Source organism: Bombus huntii, chromosome 13 (assembly GCF_024542735.1).
Source record: "Bombus huntii isolate Logan2020A chromosome 13, iyBomHunt1.1, whole genome shotgun sequence".
Taxonomy (NCBI): Eukaryota; Metazoa; Arthropoda; class Insecta; order Hymenoptera; family Apidae; genus Bombus; species Bombus huntii.
This window is the reverse complement of record NC_066250.1, coordinates 3,724,586-3,746,934: the sequence shown is the minus strand read 5'-3', so window position 1 is coordinate 3,746,934 and position 22,349 is coordinate 3,724,586. Positions and strand designations below refer to the sequence as shown.

The window sequence follows — 22,349 nt, the reverse complement described above, 5'->3', positions numbered from 1 at the left end:
CGAGATATTTCGTGCCCCGGGAGACGAGAGAATGCATACTTTTCTTCTTCTTTTCTATCGCGAGTTTCGGAGACGGGGAGAGAGAGAGAGAGAGAGAGAGAGAGAGTAGGTACGAGCAACCGCGATGAGATATACTCTTTTCATCCTTGGCAAGATTTAATCAGTTTTGCCGTCGGACTCGCGCTAGATCTAGCCGGATTATGAAATCGTTGAAACAGGTAACCAAGTTTCGTTATTCGCTTTTTTTCCGAATCTTACGAAGTTTTGCAAGAGTTAGGAAAATGATCGAGGAACGTTGCTTGGGATTGTCGAACACGCGGTTATCAAAGTGTTTGAACTGTCTTACAATTGGATTTCAGTATCCCAATCTAGCCTGTGTTCCGATGGGCAGAAACCTTCGAGGCTTTAAGAAAATCGAACGGAGAGATTCTTTCATGTTCTACTGAAATTTGAGAAATTTTTTGACGATAGAGAAATACGATTTGCTTTGCAAATGGACGGTGTTAACTCGATCGTATTTCTTACGGAAGTATTTATTAAACGTACACAATTATTTTCCTTTGTACGCTTTGTCTTTAATATCTTCTTTAATAAAAAAAAAAAACTTGTAAAGTAAATGTAAAGCGGTAAAAGTTAGGAAAGTAAAAAAAGTTAGTAAAGCAGTAAAATATCTGGCCTTAATCAAAATTTGTAGAAGCAGGAAATTGTAAGATTATGTCACAAGGGACGAAAATTGACTTTATAAATGTATCTTAAGTTAAGACGAAGCGTATTCTCACTCGCTTTTCAGCGTTAAGTTGAACATGAAATTCTAAAGACTTCGTTACCTATGAAAAAAATACCTGAAATTCTACTAATTTAAATTTCTGTTGCATAAATGTAAACTGGAAGGAAGATCGCTTTAAGGTAAGGTATGGTGTTGTTGATTCAGAACGGGTTTATTGCTTGATTAATCGTATCTGTTCTTAGAGAGCAATTAGGTGATAGTAATCGCCGGCTTTAAGCAGTTTTCGTACATAGATTAACACGGGCGTTGTACGCGTGTGCAAACATACGAGAGGCCGTCGGGTTCATCGCAACGACAGGACGATTTACGAGGTTTCACAGGCTCGCCTGTCGGCCAGATAGAGCGAATGTGTCAATTACGATAAAGCTCATCGGCGATCGATGTATCTGATGAAATTATTTAGACGCCCGCTGTCAAGCAACGACGTGAACCTATCCCGGTTCGCCGCGATATTACGCAGCTGAGCACTATTATGTCGCAAATACAATTACTCCACCTATAAATGTCCACTATTGTCGTCTAGTTATTGCTTTATTTATATACGCGTTCTATAATTAAATGAAACTGCTGAGAGGGCGAAAAGAACAAATATACAGCTAAGAATCTAGAGTGGCTGATAAAAATATTTCGACATTTATCGTAGTAAACGTTAGCAAAATTTGAGTATGGATATTACGTGCGCTGGATAAAACATTTTGTAATTTTACTAGCATCGTAATGAGACACAATCAAAAAAAAAAAAAAAAAAAAAGAAATGAGTCATAATCGTATTGATAAAACTTGAAATCAATGTGAAAGTGTATACACAAGTTAGAAAATATTTACTGTAAATACGTATTTAGGAAAAAATTAGTATACTTTAGCGTATATATAGCGTAACTGTATATATAAAAATACGTATATCATTTTGCAATGTTACGTATCAGTTGGGAAATATATAAATAGACTATATGTAGTCATATATTTTCTCCCATAGTTTATCAATGTACACACGTGGAAGGATAATTATAGAACGTGATAGTTGTTATTAATAAAATTTATTCTAAATATGATATCGTACAAGTGTAAAATTAAATACTATGTCGTGCACGTTATTATTGCATTAGCGTAATGTTTGATCTTCTATCTTCTTTGACTAATCGTTTCTCTTAGCGCTGTGTCATCTTCTTATCTTCGTCAAATGAAAAGAAAACTTTTTCGAGGAACTTCCTTACGGAACTTTATTATAGTATTGCGAAAGAACTTGGCAAATTTACCATATAATTGCATAATCTCTTGTAGTGCATCTTCCTTGTCGTTTGTTCTTCGAACTCCGAGTTCTTCTTTAACGTCCGTCTCTTTAACGTTTCACTTTATCTTGCAATTTATCGCTGCTAGTTCATTCTTAGTGAACTTGTCAACTTCTTCGGCTTCTCGCAACTTTCTCTTCCACCTTCACTTTTTACCTCTCGCTTTCTCCTCTCGCTCATTATCCGCATAAACATTTATCTTCTCTTCGAGCATCCTCAGCTTGTCCTCGTTTGATAAATTACAGCTGTTTGGATTATTCGTCGTGTAATCCTTAACACTGCAATTTTTCCTTTCCGTCTTATCCACGTCGTTTATTTTCTTATCGATCTCGGTCAATTTTTCGTACAGCTCTTTGTCTTTCGATGATTTCCTCATATCTTCACCGAAAGCAACTTCTTCCAGTTGTTGTTCGTTTTTCATTTTCCAAGCTTGTCGCTTATTGAGCAGCAATATCTCATCTTCTAGTTGATCCTTGCCTGTTATCGGTTCTTCTTCTTCCATCAAGCCTGAGACAAAGATGCGTGTAATAAATGCAACAAAATACATTGACAAATACAATTTTCGAAATGACGATTAAAGGATCGTCGTTTCAATCGGTTCTGTTGCACCAAACGAGCAAATCAGAGCAAAGAAATCCTACACGTTTTATTAGATATTTTACTCATACGTTGACTTTTAATCTTATTCGTCCCTTAATCCTTTAATTTTTGAACTTCGTACGTGTAAATTTCACAAGAAGAGGATTTTTAATGTTTTGAGAAAATCTTTTCTATAAAGTCGATCCTCTAATAGTTCTCAATAGTATACTTATATATTTTATTAAAATGTAGATTGTATAATACCCGATAATCAGGATGATTTTACGGATTTATGAGTTTTATCAACCTTTGAAAGGTTACCTTTGTCTTCTTCGCTAGAATCCTTTCGTTCTCGAAACTGGACGTTAGCAAGAGATTTTGATGTATCTCCTTCAATTTTAATACTCCCTTTCTGATCTTCTATGTTATATTTTTTCAAATCGTTTGTCGTCTTTTCTTTCCAAGATCGAGTACTGTACTTATGTAAAAATAAAATCAGAATAATACAAGTTATTTAACGTTTCGCTAATTATTGTACCGCGGATGTTTACACAATTATGATAAGTTTCATTCTTTCGACGTTGTACCTCGTTTCGTTCCTTTTTACTTTTAGCGTGCAAAATAAATGGAAATTTAATTCAAGAGAAACATATTAATTCCGGAAGTAAAAATATCTATAGCCAAATTACCAACAGATTTCAGTTTAATCTATCGAATATAAATTAATCACGATATCGAACGCGATACTAATGACAAAAGGTTGAAAGCGCAAAACTGCGCAGCGTGTCTCTCACGAATAAATCTCCATTTCATTTCTCTAATTACTCTCGTAAAACTATAGAATTGCACATGATCATCCACAATCTAACAATTACGTCTTATCGATGTGACACATCGATCGTAACACATACTTTTTATCATCCTTGTCTTTGAGCTTTTCCTCTTTCTTAACCACTCGTATACCGTCCGCATTCGATTCCACGTTCACCATATCCATAGAGTCGTAAATTAAAGGTTCCTCGTATCCTGAATCGAAAGAATCCCAAAAGGCTTTGCCCAGATATTCACGTTTTTGACGCAGAGCTGCAGCTTTATGCATAGTATCCTTATGTCGCGACTGATCAATAGTACTTGCACCTTTGCGATGCCTACCGTGCTTCCTTTTCCGGTTTTTACGTTTTCTTGGCATTTTATTATGCTTTGCATGTTTATGCAGGCTCCTGGTTAGTCTTTTCCCTTTATGAGCACCGTCAATTCTGTCTAAAGCGTACAAAGGCTGTTTATAGATAGAAATAATCGACGTTGAATCGTATAATCGTCTCAAAGTTACGGGATTTACTTTCTTGAAAAAGTTGTTCGTTCGTGAGCAAGTTTGTGTTGCTCAGTTTCAAGAGGTTCGGCGCGTTCATTAAAGGCGAAAAACTATCTGGTCTCGTCGAATAACTTGCATTACTCGCGTTACTCATTCCTACTTGATACTGAGGAATGCTTTTCCCACCTTTCCCTTCTGCTATTCCATTTGCAGATTTCCCGTTTTTTTCAGCTTCCTCTTTCACTTCAATATATTCCAGCATCAAATCTAGCTGCTTCGCCTGAAATAATGGACAAACTGGCCATATAACGGTGAAAATTTCGAGTTGATAATTCCAACGTGTAAAAAGACTTTCAATCATAAAAAAACATTTTTTCCCGTAAAATCGAAACGAGACATCGCGAGTATCAACGACCACTTCTTCCATATTTCTCTGAGATCTAAATAATTTCTTAAAGATAATAAACTCGACTGCGTCGAAAAAGCGTAGAGTAGCGAGTCTCAGTCTTGAGACGATTCGATGCTATGTTTCGAGCCTGTGCTCCCCAGAGTTAAGAATCTAACCAGATACTCCTGAATTGATTTAATTTTCGCCCTATCGTCTTCTGCCAGACCGCTGTACTCCTTTATCAGACTTTTTATCAATCGAATCTTTGCGTACAATTCGCTAATCTCAGCTTCGAGTTGCTCGTTTGGGAAACTTTGAAAGAGGAACTTGTCCCGTGGAAAATGATCTTTATCTTGCTCGTGTATCAATGGTAACGCTGGTGGCTGAAACGAAGTTCGATCGAGAATGTTGGATGTAAACGAGCGTTTGACATGAATTATTTAACTTGTAAAGTCAGATTCGAATAGAATACGCGTTACTTGTTCTAATAAATTTGTTTGCGGATTCACTTCTAACATCCAGTCCAAGAACTCGAGCAAATCGGATGGCAGAGAAATGCAAGTCTTTCTCTGAACCTCGTCGAAGATCAGTCGATTAAGAAGCAGCATGATCTTATTCAACAACTCTTGCGTATGTTTGATCTGTCAGAGTAAAACGCATAAAGCGTTTGCAAGGTGTTAAAGGGAATTATTACAAGAATATTAGGAATCTACCTCGTCGTCATCGTTGGTCTGACGATACGATTTGTCAGCTGCCATGGTGTCTCTAGTTTTGTGTTTATGATAAAGACCTGGACCTAACGATACCTTCAGGTCCTCGTTCTTTTGTATCTGACGATTTCATGGAAATATAATAAGTAGACTGCGCGTGTCTATTGTAATAGAAAATATTGAATACCTGGTCGAAAATTTGTTCCACGATCTTTGCAGCGAGTTCACCGTGAAGAGCCGAATCCATTTGAGATTCGTCTTCCACGTTATCAGCTACCAAAAGCGTGGAGAATTTTTTCCTCTGGATATCGTTGTCCAAATTCATCGTCTAAGATATTATCGACGAGCCTTCTTTTAAATTAAATTACACGCTATGTCTTGTTATATCGTTCGTATTTTTTAAAAAATCTCACTCGATTACTTACATCTTCTTCTTTAATTCTATCGTGATGTTCCTCTCCTTCGTTATGAGCTTTCTCTTCGTCCTGTGTAACTTTGCTCTTTTTAATGTTAGTATGACGGTTTCCATTCTTTGACGTACCTTTTTTATGTTTTTTACCACGTTTTCTTGTTGTCATCTTTTTGTTCTTGCGATGTCTTCGTTCTCTGCGATTCTTATTCGACTTAGCGGCATGATCTTCCTTTTTCCTTTTTTTTAACGCTTTCCCATAACTCTTCTTCTTAACGGCATGTTCTTTTCTTTTTGAATCTGCGTTTCTAACAATGCCTCCGTAATCGTCCTCGTCATCGTCCAGATAGTCATACTCTTCGACATCCTTCGAGTTAAATAGCTCCTGATTCTCATCATCTGTGTCATCGTACGCGTTTAATAGCTGAAAATTGTCGCTCGTCTTTTCTTTGTCGCTCGAATACAGATCATAGTCGTCCACTCTCTCGGAATCGCGATTACGTCGATCCTCGTCATCGTCATACGTATCATAAAGAGTCCCAACTTCCCTTTTCGTTCTTCTATCATCTTGAAATAATTGTTGAATATCTAAAGGCGGATGGCTAACGAGGGCAACCTTGGTGGAATCTTCAGTCTTTAACGTCGTTCCATTTTCAATCGGAGCCCTATCGATGAAACCATTAACCGGACTCTTTTCATATTTCGTTGTACTAGATTCAATATATGCAAGCGTGTTCGAATCGACGGTTTTCAAGCTTCTGCTGAGTCTGACCCTTATGTCTTTGTCGAAATCGTCGATCCATTCCAGGGGCTCGACAAAAGATTCATGCAGGTCCTTAGAGCTAACGATCGTCTGTTTCACGCGATCTATATTTTGGACGTGTTCCCATCCACGTGGAACCTGTGATTCCAGATATTTACGGTTCTCGTAAGGAGAACGCGAATCTGTGTCAATATATTGCTTCTGGCCCGTTAATGACCAGCTCACGGCATCTTTCCCTTTGGCCCCGCCGTTTCTCACTCCGCTCACCTGTGATTCAAGGTTTATAGAGCGAAAGAAAGTAAGTCGGGCCAATAATTTATTGGAAATGCTTAGATTTTACTCGTTTTTTACCTTTTGTGTTTGCCATTCACCGGTCGTTCCGATAGCGCTAGGTCCTCGTAATTTTTCCCCGGTGCTGTTACTTTGCTCCGACCCGCCTTTAAACATATCGTCTGTGCTTTTAAGAGCAAAATAATTACTGCGGGAAACGTTCGCGGCGTGGCTGCTTTCGTGCCGGCCAGATGATACGACTGGGTACGTTCTTTCGCCAATTTCGGATTTCCCTGATCCAGTGTTAACGAGCAAAAGAGGCGATAAGTTGGGGCTGGAAACTGAACGGCAAAATCGAACACAATCGACGTGAGTCGCGTCGATTCCATGCGATGAAATTTGATTCAGCAACGTTTACCGAATGTTTTAGTTGAATCATCGTGAACTTGCGGAGGCTCGACTTGATCTTTAAACGGTTCGCCCGCTACTCTATCGATGGGATCTACTTTGTCGTAAGATTCCTGATACGTCCTCTGATCTCCCTTTATTCGAGGTTTTACTTTTGTCTCGTCCTCGTTCCAGTCGTATATTTTTTTTAACTCTTCGTACAGTGGTTCCACGTTGTCAGGCGCTATTTCTTTTCTAGCGGACACGAGAGTAAAATATTTATAACGGAGAATACTGTACAGAACGAATGCTGTAACGAAGCGTTCAGACGACTAAAATCAAAGCTAAACGATACCGAGACGAAGAAATTTCTAGGGCCAATTAGGATAGCATACTTTTCATCCAGATATTGGATATCATCGCAGAAGTCGTCGATTGCCCCGGGATCCGAATTTGTATCCACTTTGAGAATATACTTTGCCGGATTTAGCATCATCTCGTTATTCGTGTCAGCGTCTAAAAACTTGTCTTCGTTTCCCTCCACCGGTTCGTTTAACCTATCCACATACTAAGTTCACTACTTGAGCTTAAAAGTTTCTCGCGCAGCTATACACCAATATCACGATCACGCAGGTCAGTGTCATTTATTTGATAGATTGTACTATTTTTCGTTCGAGAATTTACCGCTGACCTCTCGCGACTAATGCTGTTCACGTTGTCTTCACCTTGATCCCAGTCGTTGGTTGCTGGAGGATCCTTCCTGTTTCCCGAATTTAGCTTTCGTCGATGTCGTCGCCGCTGATTTCTTCGTTACGTTCCTTTCTATTCCAGCCGGATTAAGGAATTGCTCTACCGGCACCCTGTTCCCCGATTTTTCCTTCTGTTTTATCTCCTTCCGTATCGCCTCGTCTTGCTCGTTCTTGATTTCCGTCATAGGTGGTCTACATTTTTCGCTGCTCTCGCCGTCTACGACTACGACATGACGAAAAGAGGCATGAGCTCTCGTGTGATTCGTCTGCGACTATGGCTACAGCGAATGCGTGCTCTGTGACGAATAAAACGTCTGAAATGTATGTAGGTAAACGCTACGTAAAAATCTGTTATTAGATACTCAGCTTGCATCTCTTTGTATTGATAAAAATACAACAAATATATTATACAAAAAAGATATCTGTGAGATTTACATATATTTGATATTGAAATCGTATAAAGAGAGTGCAGTTTGCTATATAAAACTCCTGACAACATATTCAATTTAAAAATTGTCCCTCCGTGAACATGAAAAGTTCGATTTACTATATTCTCCTGTGTTTAATTGCTGCGACATATTCGTCAAAACACACATTCACCTTAACTCATAGCCTAACCCGGTGATATCGAATCGATGATTTGAGTGGATTATTGGAAATCTGGCGAAACTTTACTACATAAGATTTTAGCAGTTTTGTCGTTAGTTTTTCGATGGGGAAGTGCACGCGTGATTACCAGGTCCCGCGTCGGATTCGATGGCGCTCTTGTCTTGATAATTGTTTTTACTTCGCTGTTGCTCGCTTGTCGGTGACAACGATTCGTGATCCTGCTGCTCGAGATTGCTATCGTAATCGTAGTATTCGATTACACTTGGATTACGTCTTTTTCTCTGGCGAGGTTTTTTCTTTTTGTCGATTTTCTCTTTAATCAACAGATTCACTTTATCTTTCTTTTTGTCGCTGTACGCGGCTCGTTCTTTCCTTCGTGTTGCTGCATCGTTTTTCTCTGAAAATAATCCACAAACGTTTAATTCCTGTTTTTCTTCCTCTGGTATCAATTTCCTTTTCGTTTAAACAGCGTTTACGTTAGATACTTCTCGGTCAACCGAGTCGATCCACGTTCAATGATTTGGCTCGTTACAGGAGGTTGTACAAATATTACGGAAAAATCGTAATCAAATTAACGTACGTGTTATTTCGTCGTATAAATAGATTTTAAAGAAGTTTATAGTTCATCAATTTTTTCAAACTTTATTTGAAACTTGACAATTATAGAAACTAAGCGAAAAAATAAATATACGTGACGACAAAAGTACGAAATAAAAGCTCGACAATAGTTTTACCTGCAGCAGCCTGATGTTGATTTTCCTCTTCCTCTTTGTCGCTGTAATTCACATCGGCATCTTCGACATCGTCGTTAGAGTACTCCATATACTGCAATATTCGTCTCTGACCATATTTATCATTCATTATCCTATCATCCATTCCATTGGTCATTATGAATATTTCTCTATATTTCTTATTTCTTCCTTCTTTATTCTCTCCGTTCGGCTCTGCCTCCTTATTAGATCCCTGAACGGAGGAGTCTCCCTTCTCTTTATTATCGTTAAACCGCCCCTCTGCGTTCGTAAATTTATCCTTTCCGCCTAGGTCATTACATTTCTCAGCTGCACCGTGATCGACGTTCATAGCCATCTGATTACGAGCTGCCTCTCCGAACCAGTTTCGAGTTCCTTCTTCATTGACGCCGCTTTGTTCCGATCCTTTGTCGAGGTCTGCAGAGTTCTCAAGTCGTTTCTCATCCACGTTCCTTTCTTTCATCGTGTTCGTAGATGCGGGCGTGTCTTCGTATGGCACTTCCTTAAGTTTATTCTTCCGAAAATCAAGCACCACGCTACCAACCGGAACTTCGTCGTTTCTCGGCTCTGCATCTCGTTTATTCGCACCTTCGACAGGCTTATCGACCTGTGACTCGTGTAACTTCATGTTGTAAAGCATCGAAACTGATTTTCCACCTGGCTGCTCGTTCTCCACGATCGTCTTCTTCTTCACGTCAACTATATTCAACACAAACGGCGATTGACCACCGTTCGGTAATTTTTTATCGCCATCCGCGTTACTGAACTCGATCAGATTCTTGTTTTCTGACTTGACCAGGATATTAATATTTCCTGAATCTTTGGCAGACCTCTTCACCTGCGGAGACAATTCTTCGTGCTCGTCGTCGGTTTCTTCGACTTCTTTTCTTCGTTCGTTGTTTTCGCGCAAATGCCTCTGAGGTTCAAAGACTTTGATCACCTGTTCTCCCTTGCTCGAGCCGACATTTTCTTGATTCGAGGTTTCGGTAGACGAAGCAGCCTGCAGTTCATTCGACGTGGATTCGAAGGTTTGCAAAGAATTTCCCTCGGGACTTTCACCCTTTTCTTTGTTCTTCATCAACTTGTTTTCCATCGCGTTCTGATTTTCCCGCGATAGATCCGATTGTTCGCAATTTCCGCCTGTTTCCGTGTTTTTACTCTCATCCGTGGCCGCCTTTGAGACGTCGGAAGCCGCGGTATCTGCCGGATTATTCGTTAATTCGCTCTCACGTTCGAAAGCGTTCCTTGCTTGCAAATCATTCGACAAAGATTCTATTTTACCGGAAGCATCCGCGACGCCGCAGCCAGATGTCTTTGATATTTTTATGGAATTTTTCTCATCAGCTGCCGACTTGTTTCCATCCTGAGCTTCGTTTAAATGACGTTTCTCATCTGACGGCGTTCCTTTGCTACGTCTTTTACGGTCATGAAGCTCTTTTAGCGTGTCCTCTTCAAGGTACGGGTCCCCAAACCCCGCTCTATGAAAGAGTTTCGGGTTACCATCGTCGTTATTAACTCCAGTCCTCTTCGTTCTCCACACTTTCAGATGAGCATTCTTCTCATCAAGATCCTCGGTGCTTGGCTCACGCTTTTTTAAATTCAACCTTTCTGCTCCTAGACTTTCCCACCAGCCGAAGTTTCCTGAAAAGATGCAACATTTCAAGCTAACTTTCTTTTTATCTGCTTCTCAAGCACGTGTTTATTAAATTAAAACGCGTTTTTATACTTTCGTCGTCGTTTTCACTTTTTTGATAGTTGTTTCTTCCACCAGCAGTTTGCTTCTTCTGTTCCTGCTTGTTGCTATGCTTTTCTTTAACACTCCAAGTATCCAAATTTTTGGAATTCTCGCGCCGTTTTTTGTCAGTTTCGTTCAGGCTTTTTTTCAGTTCTAATATCGTTTCTCTGAGAGATTCCAGCGACGTCGCCTCGTTCTCCTTCGTTTCGGCTCGTTGATTTCTCACGATCAACGCGCTACTCGCCTCTGTGTTTGCTTCTTTGTCACCGTCCAAAGAATCTATTTAATTTTTTATCGTTTCAGGTGTTTGAAGTCAAAATCGTTAGTAGATCGTCCTGAAAATTGTCCTAGCTTCTGCCGTCTCTCATTTTAATCAGTTGGCTATTTTTCGTCACGAAGAAATGACAATGTTTTGTACTATGACGAGCTCTGTCAGTAATAAAATTAAAAAACAAAACCAGTATACTCGTCATCGCTTACTTTTTGCGACACATTTTAGGTACACACTTTTCAAAGAGATCGCAACTTAGTTACAACTTAAAGTTACACATTTTCGTTCAAAACAGTGACTGGTTGACTTTTAGCCGATGAGCAAATTTTAAATAAAAACGCTACAACTCTACATTCAAATTCACATTCGCGTTCTCTCGGCTTGAACGTCTTAAACCCGTGGAACCTTTCAGGATAACCAAATACATGGAAATTAGATCGTACTAAGTCTGTTTCTTTGACTGGCGTCGTAATCGTGGATCCATCGATCCTCAAATTTATCCTTTTCGTTTCCGGAGATTTTGTACGAGTTCAGCCAGTCGCTCAGAGAACAAAGATCCTTCGTCTTGGACCAATTTTTCCGAATCTGATTGTCTATCGTTTCTTTGTCATAGGCGGGAGAAAGATGAACCTCTTTTCTTTTCTTTCTACAAGAATCGTGCAGATGCTTCTAATACAGGTTCATATTCACGAGGAGACCCCGGTGACTGATACACACCGATTTTCACGAAACTTCGCGCAAACGTTCGTCTTTTACCTTAAGGGAGAAATCAACCCTTTTATCCGATCTATTTAGCGGGTTCTTCTATGTAAACGCTTATAAATCGACAAAAGATATCAGAAGTGGTCGAAATAAAAATTGCTCCGTGTCTCGAGGCCCACGAGTCTGCGAGAAAATTTCGCCGAAGAAATCAGCTTCTTAAGAAAATTACTTAAGAAAGTGATATTTTCAAAAAATTGTTCATTCGGATTTATAACTCTCAAGACATGGCATGATTTTTATCATTCACCGGGTTCTCCTTGTTAGAATATTTTAATAACAGAAATACGATACCCCTTTTCGTACGCATCCACGTCATCGAGATCGACGTTCCTCTTGAACGTCATGTCATTGCCAAAGCGCAATCTCTGGGAAAATTCTAGAGGATTTTCATCTCTGTACGTATTTCTATTCAACTGCCGTGTAGTTTCGTAGCTCTCGCTAGAGCCTCTTTTCTCGCGTAACTTATTAACATTTCTACTGTTCCTTCACAGACGTTTAATTCATTATTCACGAGGTATTAAATATCGGTTAGTGATTTTCATTAGTCACAACTCACTTCCTCCAATCCTTCTCGCGATCAACATCACGCAGTGCTTGATCTATCCACTTTAAATCGGTTTGAGCCTTCAGAACATCTTGTAGGAACTTATTTAATGCTGGACTGTTCTCGTCTATGGATTTAGCCGACTCTTCGTCTCGCTGACCCTCGCTAGATTTCGCCTGCGAGATCGATTATAGTATAGGAAAAATCTGCATAAGAGTAGACCAGGATCGATTCTTATTTTTTATTCCATTAACATAGCGCAGTGTCGAAGCGTCGACAGAAATTTGTCACAAGATACTGTTCTTATTTTCGGCTATTTACCAATGTTTTTCAAAACATGCGATAGAAAAGCGAGGAAAAATCGTATACGGTAAAACCTACACATGCTGAACTCCACTATAAGTAAACTACTCGTTCTGCGATAGCGAACGAAAGAAAGAAAGAAGAATTGTCGATAAAAAGGGAACAAGCAAATAAACTTGAAAAAGAATGATAGTGCATGAACGTAGGCGTGAGCTTGTTGAATTGGCCCCGTGTTCCTAGCAGTATTTCTATCATACCATTATCCCGACTATACCACCGTTAAGAGCTAGTGCGTTAAGCTTTATTTAACGTCGACGAAAGCGACGTTCTACGTTCTACCCGCTGTGGTCTCTCGCGGTGGCGTGTCTTGTCGCTGACAATTCTCCTCCTATAATAATACCGGGTGCTCTTTCCGTTACGCATCGTACGACTCTCGTCCTTTTGCCAGCGCGTGCGAGACGCAGCCAAGACAATGGGATTCTACGTGGAGAAACGTGCGCGGGGCCGCGGATACGGGCACGGTGTTATTAAAAATTCACTCCCTCTAGCGGCTGAAGTGGCCTCTGGCAATCTGCATCTCATTCCCGGCGGGCCCTTGTGCCAGCCAGCCATCAGGTGGCTGCCAGCACGCGGAAAAAGGGGTGGAAAGCTCGGCCGTGGAAACGCTAGGGGTTTGCCGTCACCCTGTGCTGTCCTACCAGAGCCGGAGTTGGCCCTTTTCGTACAACGCTACGACCGTCGCCTCGACGCCGAACAAAAAAGTCTTACACTCAATTACGCGCGGCATTTAACTAAATAAACACTCGCCATCTTCCTCTTTCAGTTCCCTCCGCGACCGAGCTCGACGTCTGCGGCTGCTATGCTCAACCTCTGTCCGTTTTTTCCACTCTTCGTTTCTCACCATGTTTTTCTCTTTTTCTCGTTACTCCTATGTTCCTGCGGACCTTAATGAAGTCCCGTTTTAATATACTTTGCCCCACGCCTTCGTTTTTCTTTTTTCTTCCTTTCTTTCTTTTGTCAGAAACGACTGTTTGCTCGTGGAACGTCACAGAAATTTCGTTGTTGTTCTCGTTCGCTGAAATCCTCTCCGGTATCTTTAATCATTCTCGTCGCGGTCTCCAAATGAAACAGGATACTTCCCTATGATCACTTGTTGAACGTTATGGAGATCCCTCCCTTCCATTTGCAACCTACCGGGATTACGCGTTTCTGTTATCGGTTTCGTCCCGTGCACCGTGAAACTGAGCTTTAACGTTCGGCCGCGATTGCTTGAAACTTGTTGAAACTCCTGGACTTTGGATTTCGATGTAGATAGATATTTCACTACCATTGCTTTCTTAGTTGCACGCGGATCTCTCGGAAATTAGACTGGTCAGTGTCGTTTTCTATCGATTTCTCAATCTCATTGCTCGAGCAGGTGTCTAGGACCATTGATATTCAATTTAAAAAAAAAACAGGTGATTCGTTCTTGTATATGATTAAATGTTAATTGAATTTTGTTCCACTCGAACTAAATGGATCGTACGTAATTCGATAAAATAATGTAAAAGAAAAAGTGTTGTGCATTTATTATTTCCACTTAAAACGAAAGAAACTTTTGGAACAGCCGGAATATATTAAAAACTGACAGTGTCTGTATAGTATACAAGATAATTATTCTGGGCAAATTTTACGATTGAATCGTAAAATATTAACGTACAGTCAACTCAGACAACTTGTTCTTAATTTACCTTTCATTTCGAGCCACAAAATCCAGCTTCGATTTTACCGTAACATTTAGGTCGCGGCGTTGTATTTTAACGAAAGTCTAGGCCAGCGTGTCTTCTCTCCTGAGAGACGTACTAACGATATCTAGATCGTTTGCCGAGCGACGTTCCTCTCGCAAGCTCTCCATCAATCGCGTTCCGTGGAGGGCGGCAGAGGAGCCAAAAGTACGGCGAGCATAATCAATCACGAGACGTTTTCGGCCTGGATACGCGGGCTGGAGGGCTGTAGACAGTTCGCATAGTTCCGAAACGGAAACGGTAATATCGCTGGCCCGGGGCGACCACCCCTTTGTCATTTTGTCATCCGGCGTAAGGACGAATCGGCCATGGAGGGAACAGGAGAGACAGAGCAGAGACGCGAGAAGACAAAGCAAGACGGCCAGTGTGTTTTCCACGAAAAGAAATTAATGCTTGAGATATTAAAACGCGTCCGAAAGGAAACGCCTGTCGTCCAGAGTTTGCCACGTCGACCGCGTTCTGCTATGCTATCAGCAGCAGACACTCGTCCTTTCGGTTATCCATCGCTGGACACGGATCTTTCCTTTCGCTCTTTAAGAATCTATCCCTGTTGTCTTCGGCAGCAGGTCGAGATCGCACCACGAATTTACTTACTTAGTCGCTCCACCGGAGAATCAGCCGATTCGCTTACCTTCGAATCCTTGTTCTCGTCGTCGACAATGGAAACTTTCGATTGCTCCGTGTTCTTCGAGAATCCTGGGCTCACGCTCGATCTCCTCAAGTACGTGTTCCCGTGTTCGTTCTTTTGAGCTTCGACTGGTACGTGGATCGGCAGGATGACGGCCAAGATGACGTAAATTAAGAGCCACGGTCGACGACGATTATCCAGCGGGCAAACCGTGAACACGATCGTCCTCATTGTTCTACCTGCGATTAGATGTACAATGTAGAATTTCGCTCGCGTTAAAGTCACACGCGTCTCATCGCAATGTTAATTTCTCAAAATGTTTCATATAAAACGTACAAAACGTTCGAACGCTTTTACAAGCCACTCTAACAAAGTATGAGATATCCAAAGTATAATAATCGTAATTAACCGCGATAATTAACCGAGAGTTAACAGTTTCGCCTCGCTTCCAGTTTGCATTCTATCGTAGTTTGTTCTCGTTTCGCGGATATAATTCAATTTCGTCAGAATCGGCGGGCCGACGCTTAACGAATTCGTGCACGCGTACGACAGACTGGAAGTGCATAACGGCCTATTAAGAGCCGATCCGAGAAAGTCGTTAATTCCACGGTGCACATAACTTTGCTGTCACAATTTGCATTTCGGCCGTTCTTTCTTTAGGCACACGGGGGAAATTAAAAACGTCGGATCGTAAAGCCTCGAAAAGAAGTAAAATATCACCGGTCCCGCGCTGGCTGAATCGTAATCAACCGACTTTTCGCTTAAGAGAAAAACGCCAGTTCGTTGCGTTCGACTTTTCGGCTGGCGGTTGAAAAGCTCGTGGCAAAGCTTTGGAAAGCAGGACAGAGGTTCGATAAGGGAAACGTAGAGGAAGGTTTCGGGCCGTATCGTTTGGCCAGAACGCTTGCTTTCAATCCCGGAATTAATATCCAACAGGGTCGCAGTTAATTTTACAAGGATAATTTCCAGAGAGTCTGACGGAAAGTCGTTGCCATTCGAGTTGGGTGGTTACTAAATTAACGTTGCATGGAGGCTGGCCGAGGTACGTGCGAGGAAAGGCCGGCCACGCCGCAAAATGTGAGACAAGACAAAGGAAAATAGGGCAAGTAATTAGAAACGAACGAAGCTATTTCACAGCGAAGAGGGCTGTACAGTTATTCGGACCAGAAGATTTTCAATGGGAATAATTCTGGCGATGATTCCTCCCCATTTTGCATCACTGAATTTCACCACCGGACTGGATATCGCCAATCTGTCGCTTTCAATATTCGAATCGCGAAATCTCTCTCTTTAATATTTCCGCTATGACATTAGCCATTCGTTACGTTTCATCTTCCGCGGACTAAATTGACAACTTTTATCAATTACGTTTTACGAAATTAAAAACGAAAACTCCTTTGACCTTACGGCTACATTTTCATAAATCGTACAGATTCCGACAGATGATAAAGCTACATATGGTAAATGCATGGTAGTATATTTCTTATTTTTTTCGCTGTTACATTAACGATATCTCGTGATATACTAGTCTGACCATTGTACGTAAAGTTGAAGATTTCTACATCTCAAGCTCGATTGAAACCCCTGAAATCGCTGGTTGACGATGGTCGTGTTTCGCGAAATTCTCGTCTCGTCTGTCGACGATAATTCTACGTGGAAAAGGGTTAAAAAATCTGCGTAAGACGAGTGTAAATCGTAACGATCGATTTAAACGTTTCGATGACGCGGTTCGTAGTCTCTTGGGGCTAATTACAGGAAGAGATTCGGTGGCTTCGTCCCCCTGTTATCAGCGCGAAAACAGGGAGCACGGTGAATTTCCTGCCGATGAAAACGCAAAGAATGAAGAGTTAAGCGATCGTTTCTTTCTCGGCCGATCGTTCGAACGAGAATAAAGAGGGAGTCGGAACCGTAAAAGATTTTTGTTCGGTTCGAGGAAAGCTACTCCTCTCTTTATTGTCTCTCCCTTTCTCTCAATCTTCTCCCGTTCCACGTCCACACGTTCCTTCCACCCTTTTTTGCTCAGACAAAAGTTTTGCATGCCGCGAGCAAGTAAGCAAGCGGGCAAGTCGCAGGATCGAGAAAGGGCCGGATATTTTTGTCGTTTCAACGAAAAAAATCGCAAATAAAAGAGCGAAGGCACCAAAAAGGAAAAGAAAAAAAAAAACGAAAAAGAAAGAAGCTGCAAAGGGAGGTCTACCAGGGGGCTGTTCAGCGGATAGAGAAGGGATGCCATCCGACATAATGTACCGCGTAAGAGCCATTAGGTTATTAAAAACAGTGCTGGCTAAACACGAGTAACAAACCGGCTGGTGGCCACCGAGGGATGCGACAAAGGCGAAAAATTAGCCTTGATAACTTGCCGTTTCGATGCAAAGCAAAGAAGAAGCTACGGTTTGGTAGGCTCTCTGATTCGCAGGCGGGTAGAAAAGATCAGCAGAATCAGAGAACAAGGAGTAATCTCGACTACCTTGGCCGTACGTTCATGGCGAGAATTGATTCTCCCGTAAAATGCTTTCGCTTTCATTTCGCCAGGTTTGTTAGTCATTCGCAATCTCTCTCTCTCTCTCTCTCTCTCTCTCTCTCTCATTCTCTTTCTCTCTCTGTCTCTATTTGCCAAGATCTCGTTTACGAGAGCAGTCGCGCCAGGTTTAAGGAGTTGTTTCCAGTTGCGACTATTAATTTCGGCTCACGAATGTTACGCGTCTTAATTAGAAAACGAAATTTTGTAATTCTATTGGTAGAGCGAGAATGTCGGATCGTAGTCGGAGAGGTAGAGATAGTCGAAGATTTAACCGATAACAATACGATTACCTGGTGCTGCTTTTATCGCTAGGATCTTCGAACGAGCAACCTCGTTCCGAAATACGTAGAAACGCGTACGTCATCGGTGATAATGTTGGCGGGATCGATTTACGTCACGATGTGCCAGACAAATCATGTACGTTGACGTTTCGCATAACAAATTCCAGTTGCACGCCGACTGTTTCGCCTCGAGCAATCGATACTTCGTTTCTATCGTACTTCGATTCTTGCGCTCGCTGCTCCTCGGTTTATCAATGCGCGAAAGCGTGTCAACGTTAACGCCACAGCTCATAAATAGATGGCGGATATTTATGCGTTGCTTTTGTGAAGATAATTTAAAAAAAGGATGGAACCTTGATAGAGACTTGTTTTCCCTACAAAATTGTATAACGTGCACCATACTTTGCATATCTTTCATGAGTTTTCACCGTTGAAACTAGCAAGTATTGCTTTTGGACATTGGTTTATTATTATTAATGGATGATTTTTAGTAATATCGAAGGCAAATCTTTGCAAGAACGTTGCCGGCTTGCAATTTATTCCAGTGGCGAGAAATACGTTGAAGCGTACTGCGCGCTCACGATCCAACGAATAATGACTGGTTGAAATTCAGTTTATTTCAGCATATGGACGTAAACGAAACTTCTTACGAGTTAGAATGGGAAGAACGAGGAGCAAGCGAGATGGTAGCGAACGAAGTTAGTCGAGAATTTCGTTACGAGGCTCGCAGCCCTCGCGACCAAATATTCAAACCCAAGGCGCCTACTATAAACGCATAAAATAGCGTATAAGTCTCTATATTAGTTTCCCCGTACGCCATAGATGAACGAGTATATAACGAAATGTACACATTTTAAGCAATTTCCTGGAGGTCGTATTTAACGCTTGGACTTAGCCAAATCGTTCGAAACACGTTCCGCCGATTTTCTTTCCTACGACTATTCTCATCTCTCGAGTCATACGAAAGTATTTGAACAATTACAGAAACTTTTCGTAAGCGCATTTATCGATATGACCACGACGCTTGTGTCTCGTTACGGTGCTAATGAAATCTCAACGTATCTCTTGTATTAGGTTGTCCGAAAAGCTTCTTTCGTTTTACGAGGAAATAATAGACGCACAACGGTTTTTCTTTTATATTATTTTTAGATCATTTTGTTCTGTTGTTGAGATAAACACCGCGACATTTCACGTTTGCATAAAGGTGCACTGTTGTAAAAAAACACGTTTGCGAGAGAAAGACACTTTTCAGACAACCTAACATCAGACATACGATATATCCACGAGAATTTTCTATAGTTACATACACACTAAAGAATTACTGTAAATTCCATGATACGTAGGAACGTATAAAAGCGATTCGAAAGATTGCATTATTATCGCATGATTGTTTTTGGAAAGGCTGGTGATCGGGACATTTAGCGTTTCATCAACCCGTTCCAACTCATTTCTGCGCTTCGTTTCCGAACAAACGGGCATCGTACCGGTATTTTTGAGGAAGAAAAGTCAGAATGATGATGCCGAGCGGAATGATCACGCGATCTCTCTCTCTCTCTCTCTCCGGTCCCGTCTTTTCCGCTCTGATTGATTGCGTATACACGCGTGGCGGCTCGCTTTTGCTCAGGTTAACGCAAATGCAAAGGGAACAAACAAACGGGGAATACAAATCTAGAGTGAAATGAACAATGCCTGGGAGAGTTACTGCCTCCTAATTGAAACCAACCCCCGGTACACCCTTCGTTTCCTCTTTCCCCATTCCCTTTCTCTCTTTCGCCCGGATACACGCTGTCCCGTTTCCTCGTGTTCTATGTCGTTCTAATCCTCCTCTTCTCTCTCGTGCACATTCCTGTTTCTCCTGCTCTCTTTCCACCTCTCTCTCTCTCTCTCTCTCTCTCTCTCTCTCTCTCTTTTACCGTGCACCGCCTAATCGTCTCGTACAGATGCGTGCCGCGCTTTCTCTCTATCCGAGCATAAAGCGTATAGTTTACGACAAAAGTTCGGGCTCGAGTTTAACAAAACGACCGTTGGCCCGTTGGAAAACGCGAGCCGGTGTTTACATGCGTGGAATGAACAAGTATCGATCTACCGTTCTATAGATGCACGAAGGTGCACTGCGCACCAAACAAAGAAATCAAAGTAACGCATTATTTCCTGGCATTTCCGGCATAAATGCGTCGTCTACCGTGCGTTCGGACAAAAAACGAATCCACCCACGTTCGTAAGCTGCATCCTGTGCCTTTCGATCGTCATCGCGTCGCTCACGTCGAACATCATCGATAACGTTCGCCTCGTTATCTGCCTTGACAAAGAGTATCATCCTCGGCTCCGTCCCCTTTTCATCACTTCGATCGTCCTCGAAACCATTTTGTCAATAATACGTTACCCAGTAAACTGCAGACTTATCCGCCGTGATTCCATTTCTCGGAGCCATTTATACGCGAACTCGGTCACGACCCGCTCTACAGTTACTCGATGCCCGGTGCTTCCGGTTCGATTAACGAAGAAAATAGCACTCGAACGGACGAATTCGTTGTTTCCGCGGGACCGTTGCCAAAATAACTTCTACGCCGGCATAATCGACGCATCTTACCGGCTTGCTCGCCGTGCTCTTTTCACGATGGCGGCTAAAACCGGTGGGAAACGGCGCGGGGGAAGAGTGGAAGAAATTCGCCGGGAAAAAAAAAAACGATGCTCTTTATAGACAAAGTTTCGTCCTGCATTCGTACAGGGTCCGCGTAATATTATAAATAATTCCGCGACGGAGAGCTTGGCTAACTCAGCCGGTAGAGGGGATAGCGTAATAGAAGAAAAAGAAGGGAAAGGAAAAGAAGAAGATGAAGAAGGAGGAGGAAGAGTAAAAATGGGGGGTGTTCACAAGGTTTTATCCAAGCGTAGTTTACAGTGGATATTACAGCGAGGTGCTCGTGCGGCCGAGCAGTAAACAATTCGAGGCATTTTAATGCAGCCCCCAGTGGGCCGTAAGGAGGACTCGAAACTAACGTACCTTATGCAGCCCTTCGCGGAGCTCTTCTTTCGAAACGAAGGAAAGCGCGAATGAAAGAAGAGGCGAAGGAAGAGAGGCCTTATCCCTTAAGGCGTTCGTACGACCATCGAAAAGGCATACTATAAGGCGACTTCGATCTCGAACAGCCGGGTAAGCCTACTCTCGTTTCTTTATCCCCGGTCTCTTCGTTCGCAGCTCGTTCCGTTCTATGCTGCTTCTCGTGTGTTTCGTTCTCGCGCCGCCAACGTCAAATCGAAATCCTCCACAGATTTGCGGCCACCACATGGTCACACGCGTCGTACCGGCATTTTATTGTGTAATTTCTGGTAACGTTCGATAGGGAATATCTAGTTCTTAGTTCTTTGTTCATAAGTATTAGAATATTTATTATTAAGCTTGGAATATCATCAGGATATTACGACAGAGATCTTTGTGAATTATTTAATTAATTATATTAAATTTGTTAGACTAATCTTTCATAAGCGAACTTTCTGTAGAACCAAAATATCTTACGAATCGAGATATATGTCCGACATATTGTCAATCGAGGATATGGTGTAAAGAAATGTAAAAAGTGTAGTAACTGGTAAAAATCAATTTACATAGGTTTTGCGTAAACGAATAGACACGAAAATGTAGGAGAGCAACTTTTCACGCTTCGAAGCTCGATCGATTTGAAACATAGTCTTTTACGTAATGTTCTTTGAAAGGTGGCTTTTAACCAAATGGATAATAACATGTATCAATGTCAGGGTTGTTAATTCGTGAGGTATTTAATGGATCAGTTATTTCTCTCGAAACGGAAAGAATTTACACTCGTCGTTCTTGGTCCACTGTCGAAACTTTGTCCATTTCGTCGTAAATATATAAACCAACGGACGCGAGAGCTTCTTTGTAACGCGAAAGAAAATCGTAATTTAATCACTGGATTTAATCAGATCCACAACGTTTATAAATCGTTCCTTCTACTCCGCCCTGTGAGGATCGTCCAGCTTCTTGGTCAGCGTTTCAGCTAACAAAAAATTGTATTATTTAGTACGACCGATGCTCGTCGCTAATACATTTTCGTTCAGTGAAAATGTTAGCCTGGTACAAGTTCAAGTCGGACGATCCTGCAAAACGTATCCCTCAAACTGGCTGCTTTTAAGGAGTGTTCACAAAGATCGTAGGTTTAAGTATAGCGGCATCTAAACGAAATACGATAAGCACTTAGCCTGGCCGTATCTATCAAATATAACCCTTATACCGGTGGTTAGAGGGTGTGGTGCACCCCTGGGAGAAGCAGGAAAGGACAACCTTCTGGAATTTATACTACAGCCCTCTCCCTCGTCCTCCTACCGCTTTATCATTTATTCATATAGCGTTGCGCGAGCAAAAGTTGCCCTAAGTGCCTATAAACGTTTAGTCGGCGTATGTTTCTGTATTTCCAAAAACCTACCATTCGTGATTCGATATCATTCGATTTCCTTACGAGAGGTTGTCGAAGAGTGACTCCATCTTCTTTCAGAAGTTTCG

The 22,349-nt window shown here is 41.6% G+C and overlaps 2 protein-coding genes and 1 pseudogene across 2 annotated transcripts in view; all 3 read right to left on the bottom strand.

Annotated features, from left to right (window-relative positions):
* Positions 1-3,935: 3,935 nt before the first annotated feature.
* On the bottom strand, positions 3,936-5,113 carry LOC126872600 (uncharacterized; annotated as a pseudogene).
* LOC126872598 (uncharacterized) lies at positions 4,997-8,221 on the bottom strand. Its single transcript, XM_050632706.1, has 6 exons — positions 8,191-8,221; positions 7,620-7,866; positions 7,290-7,451; positions 6,958-7,149; positions 5,440-6,565; positions 4,997-5,393 (listed from the first exon to the last, which is right to left on the bottom strand). The coding sequence occupies exons 1-6, from the start codon at positions 8,219-8,221 to the stop codon at positions 5,133-5,135; spliced, it is 2,019 nt and encodes a 672-aa protein (XP_050488663.1). The 3' UTR covers positions 4,997-5,132.
* The window catches only part of LOC126872706 (uncharacterized), a 29,229-nt gene continuing 13,418 nt past the window's right edge, over positions 6,539-22,349 (bottom strand). The window contains exons 2-8 of the mRNA XM_050632815.1: positions 15,032-15,267; positions 12,326-12,489; positions 12,061-12,252; positions 11,451-11,653; positions 10,728-11,015; positions 8,987-10,642; positions 6,539-8,649 (exon numbers count right to left, since the gene is read on the bottom strand). Coding sequence (XP_050488772.1) covers positions 8,345-8,649; positions 8,987-10,642; positions 10,728-11,015; positions 11,451-11,653; positions 12,061-12,252; positions 12,326-12,489; positions 15,032-15,267 — 3,044 coding nt within the window. The 3' untranslated portion in view covers positions 6,539-8,344. The remainder of the gene's footprint in view (positions 8,650-8,986; positions 10,643-10,727; positions 11,016-11,450; positions 11,654-12,060; positions 12,253-12,325; positions 12,490-15,031; positions 15,268-22,349) is intronic.

Coding starts and splice junctions, on each gene's coding strand:
- LOC126872598 (XM_050632706.1), bottom strand. CDS start 8,221: ATGTCGCAGCAATTAAACACAGGAGAATATA. Junction 7,867..8,190: donor ATTAAACACAGGAGAATATA/GTAAATCGAACT, acceptor GTCATGTCGTAG/TCGTAGACGGCGAGAGCAGC. Junction 6,566..6,957: donor AAAGATCAAGTCGAGCCTCC/GCAAGTTCACGA, acceptor GTAAAATCTAAG/CATTTCCAATAAATTATTGG.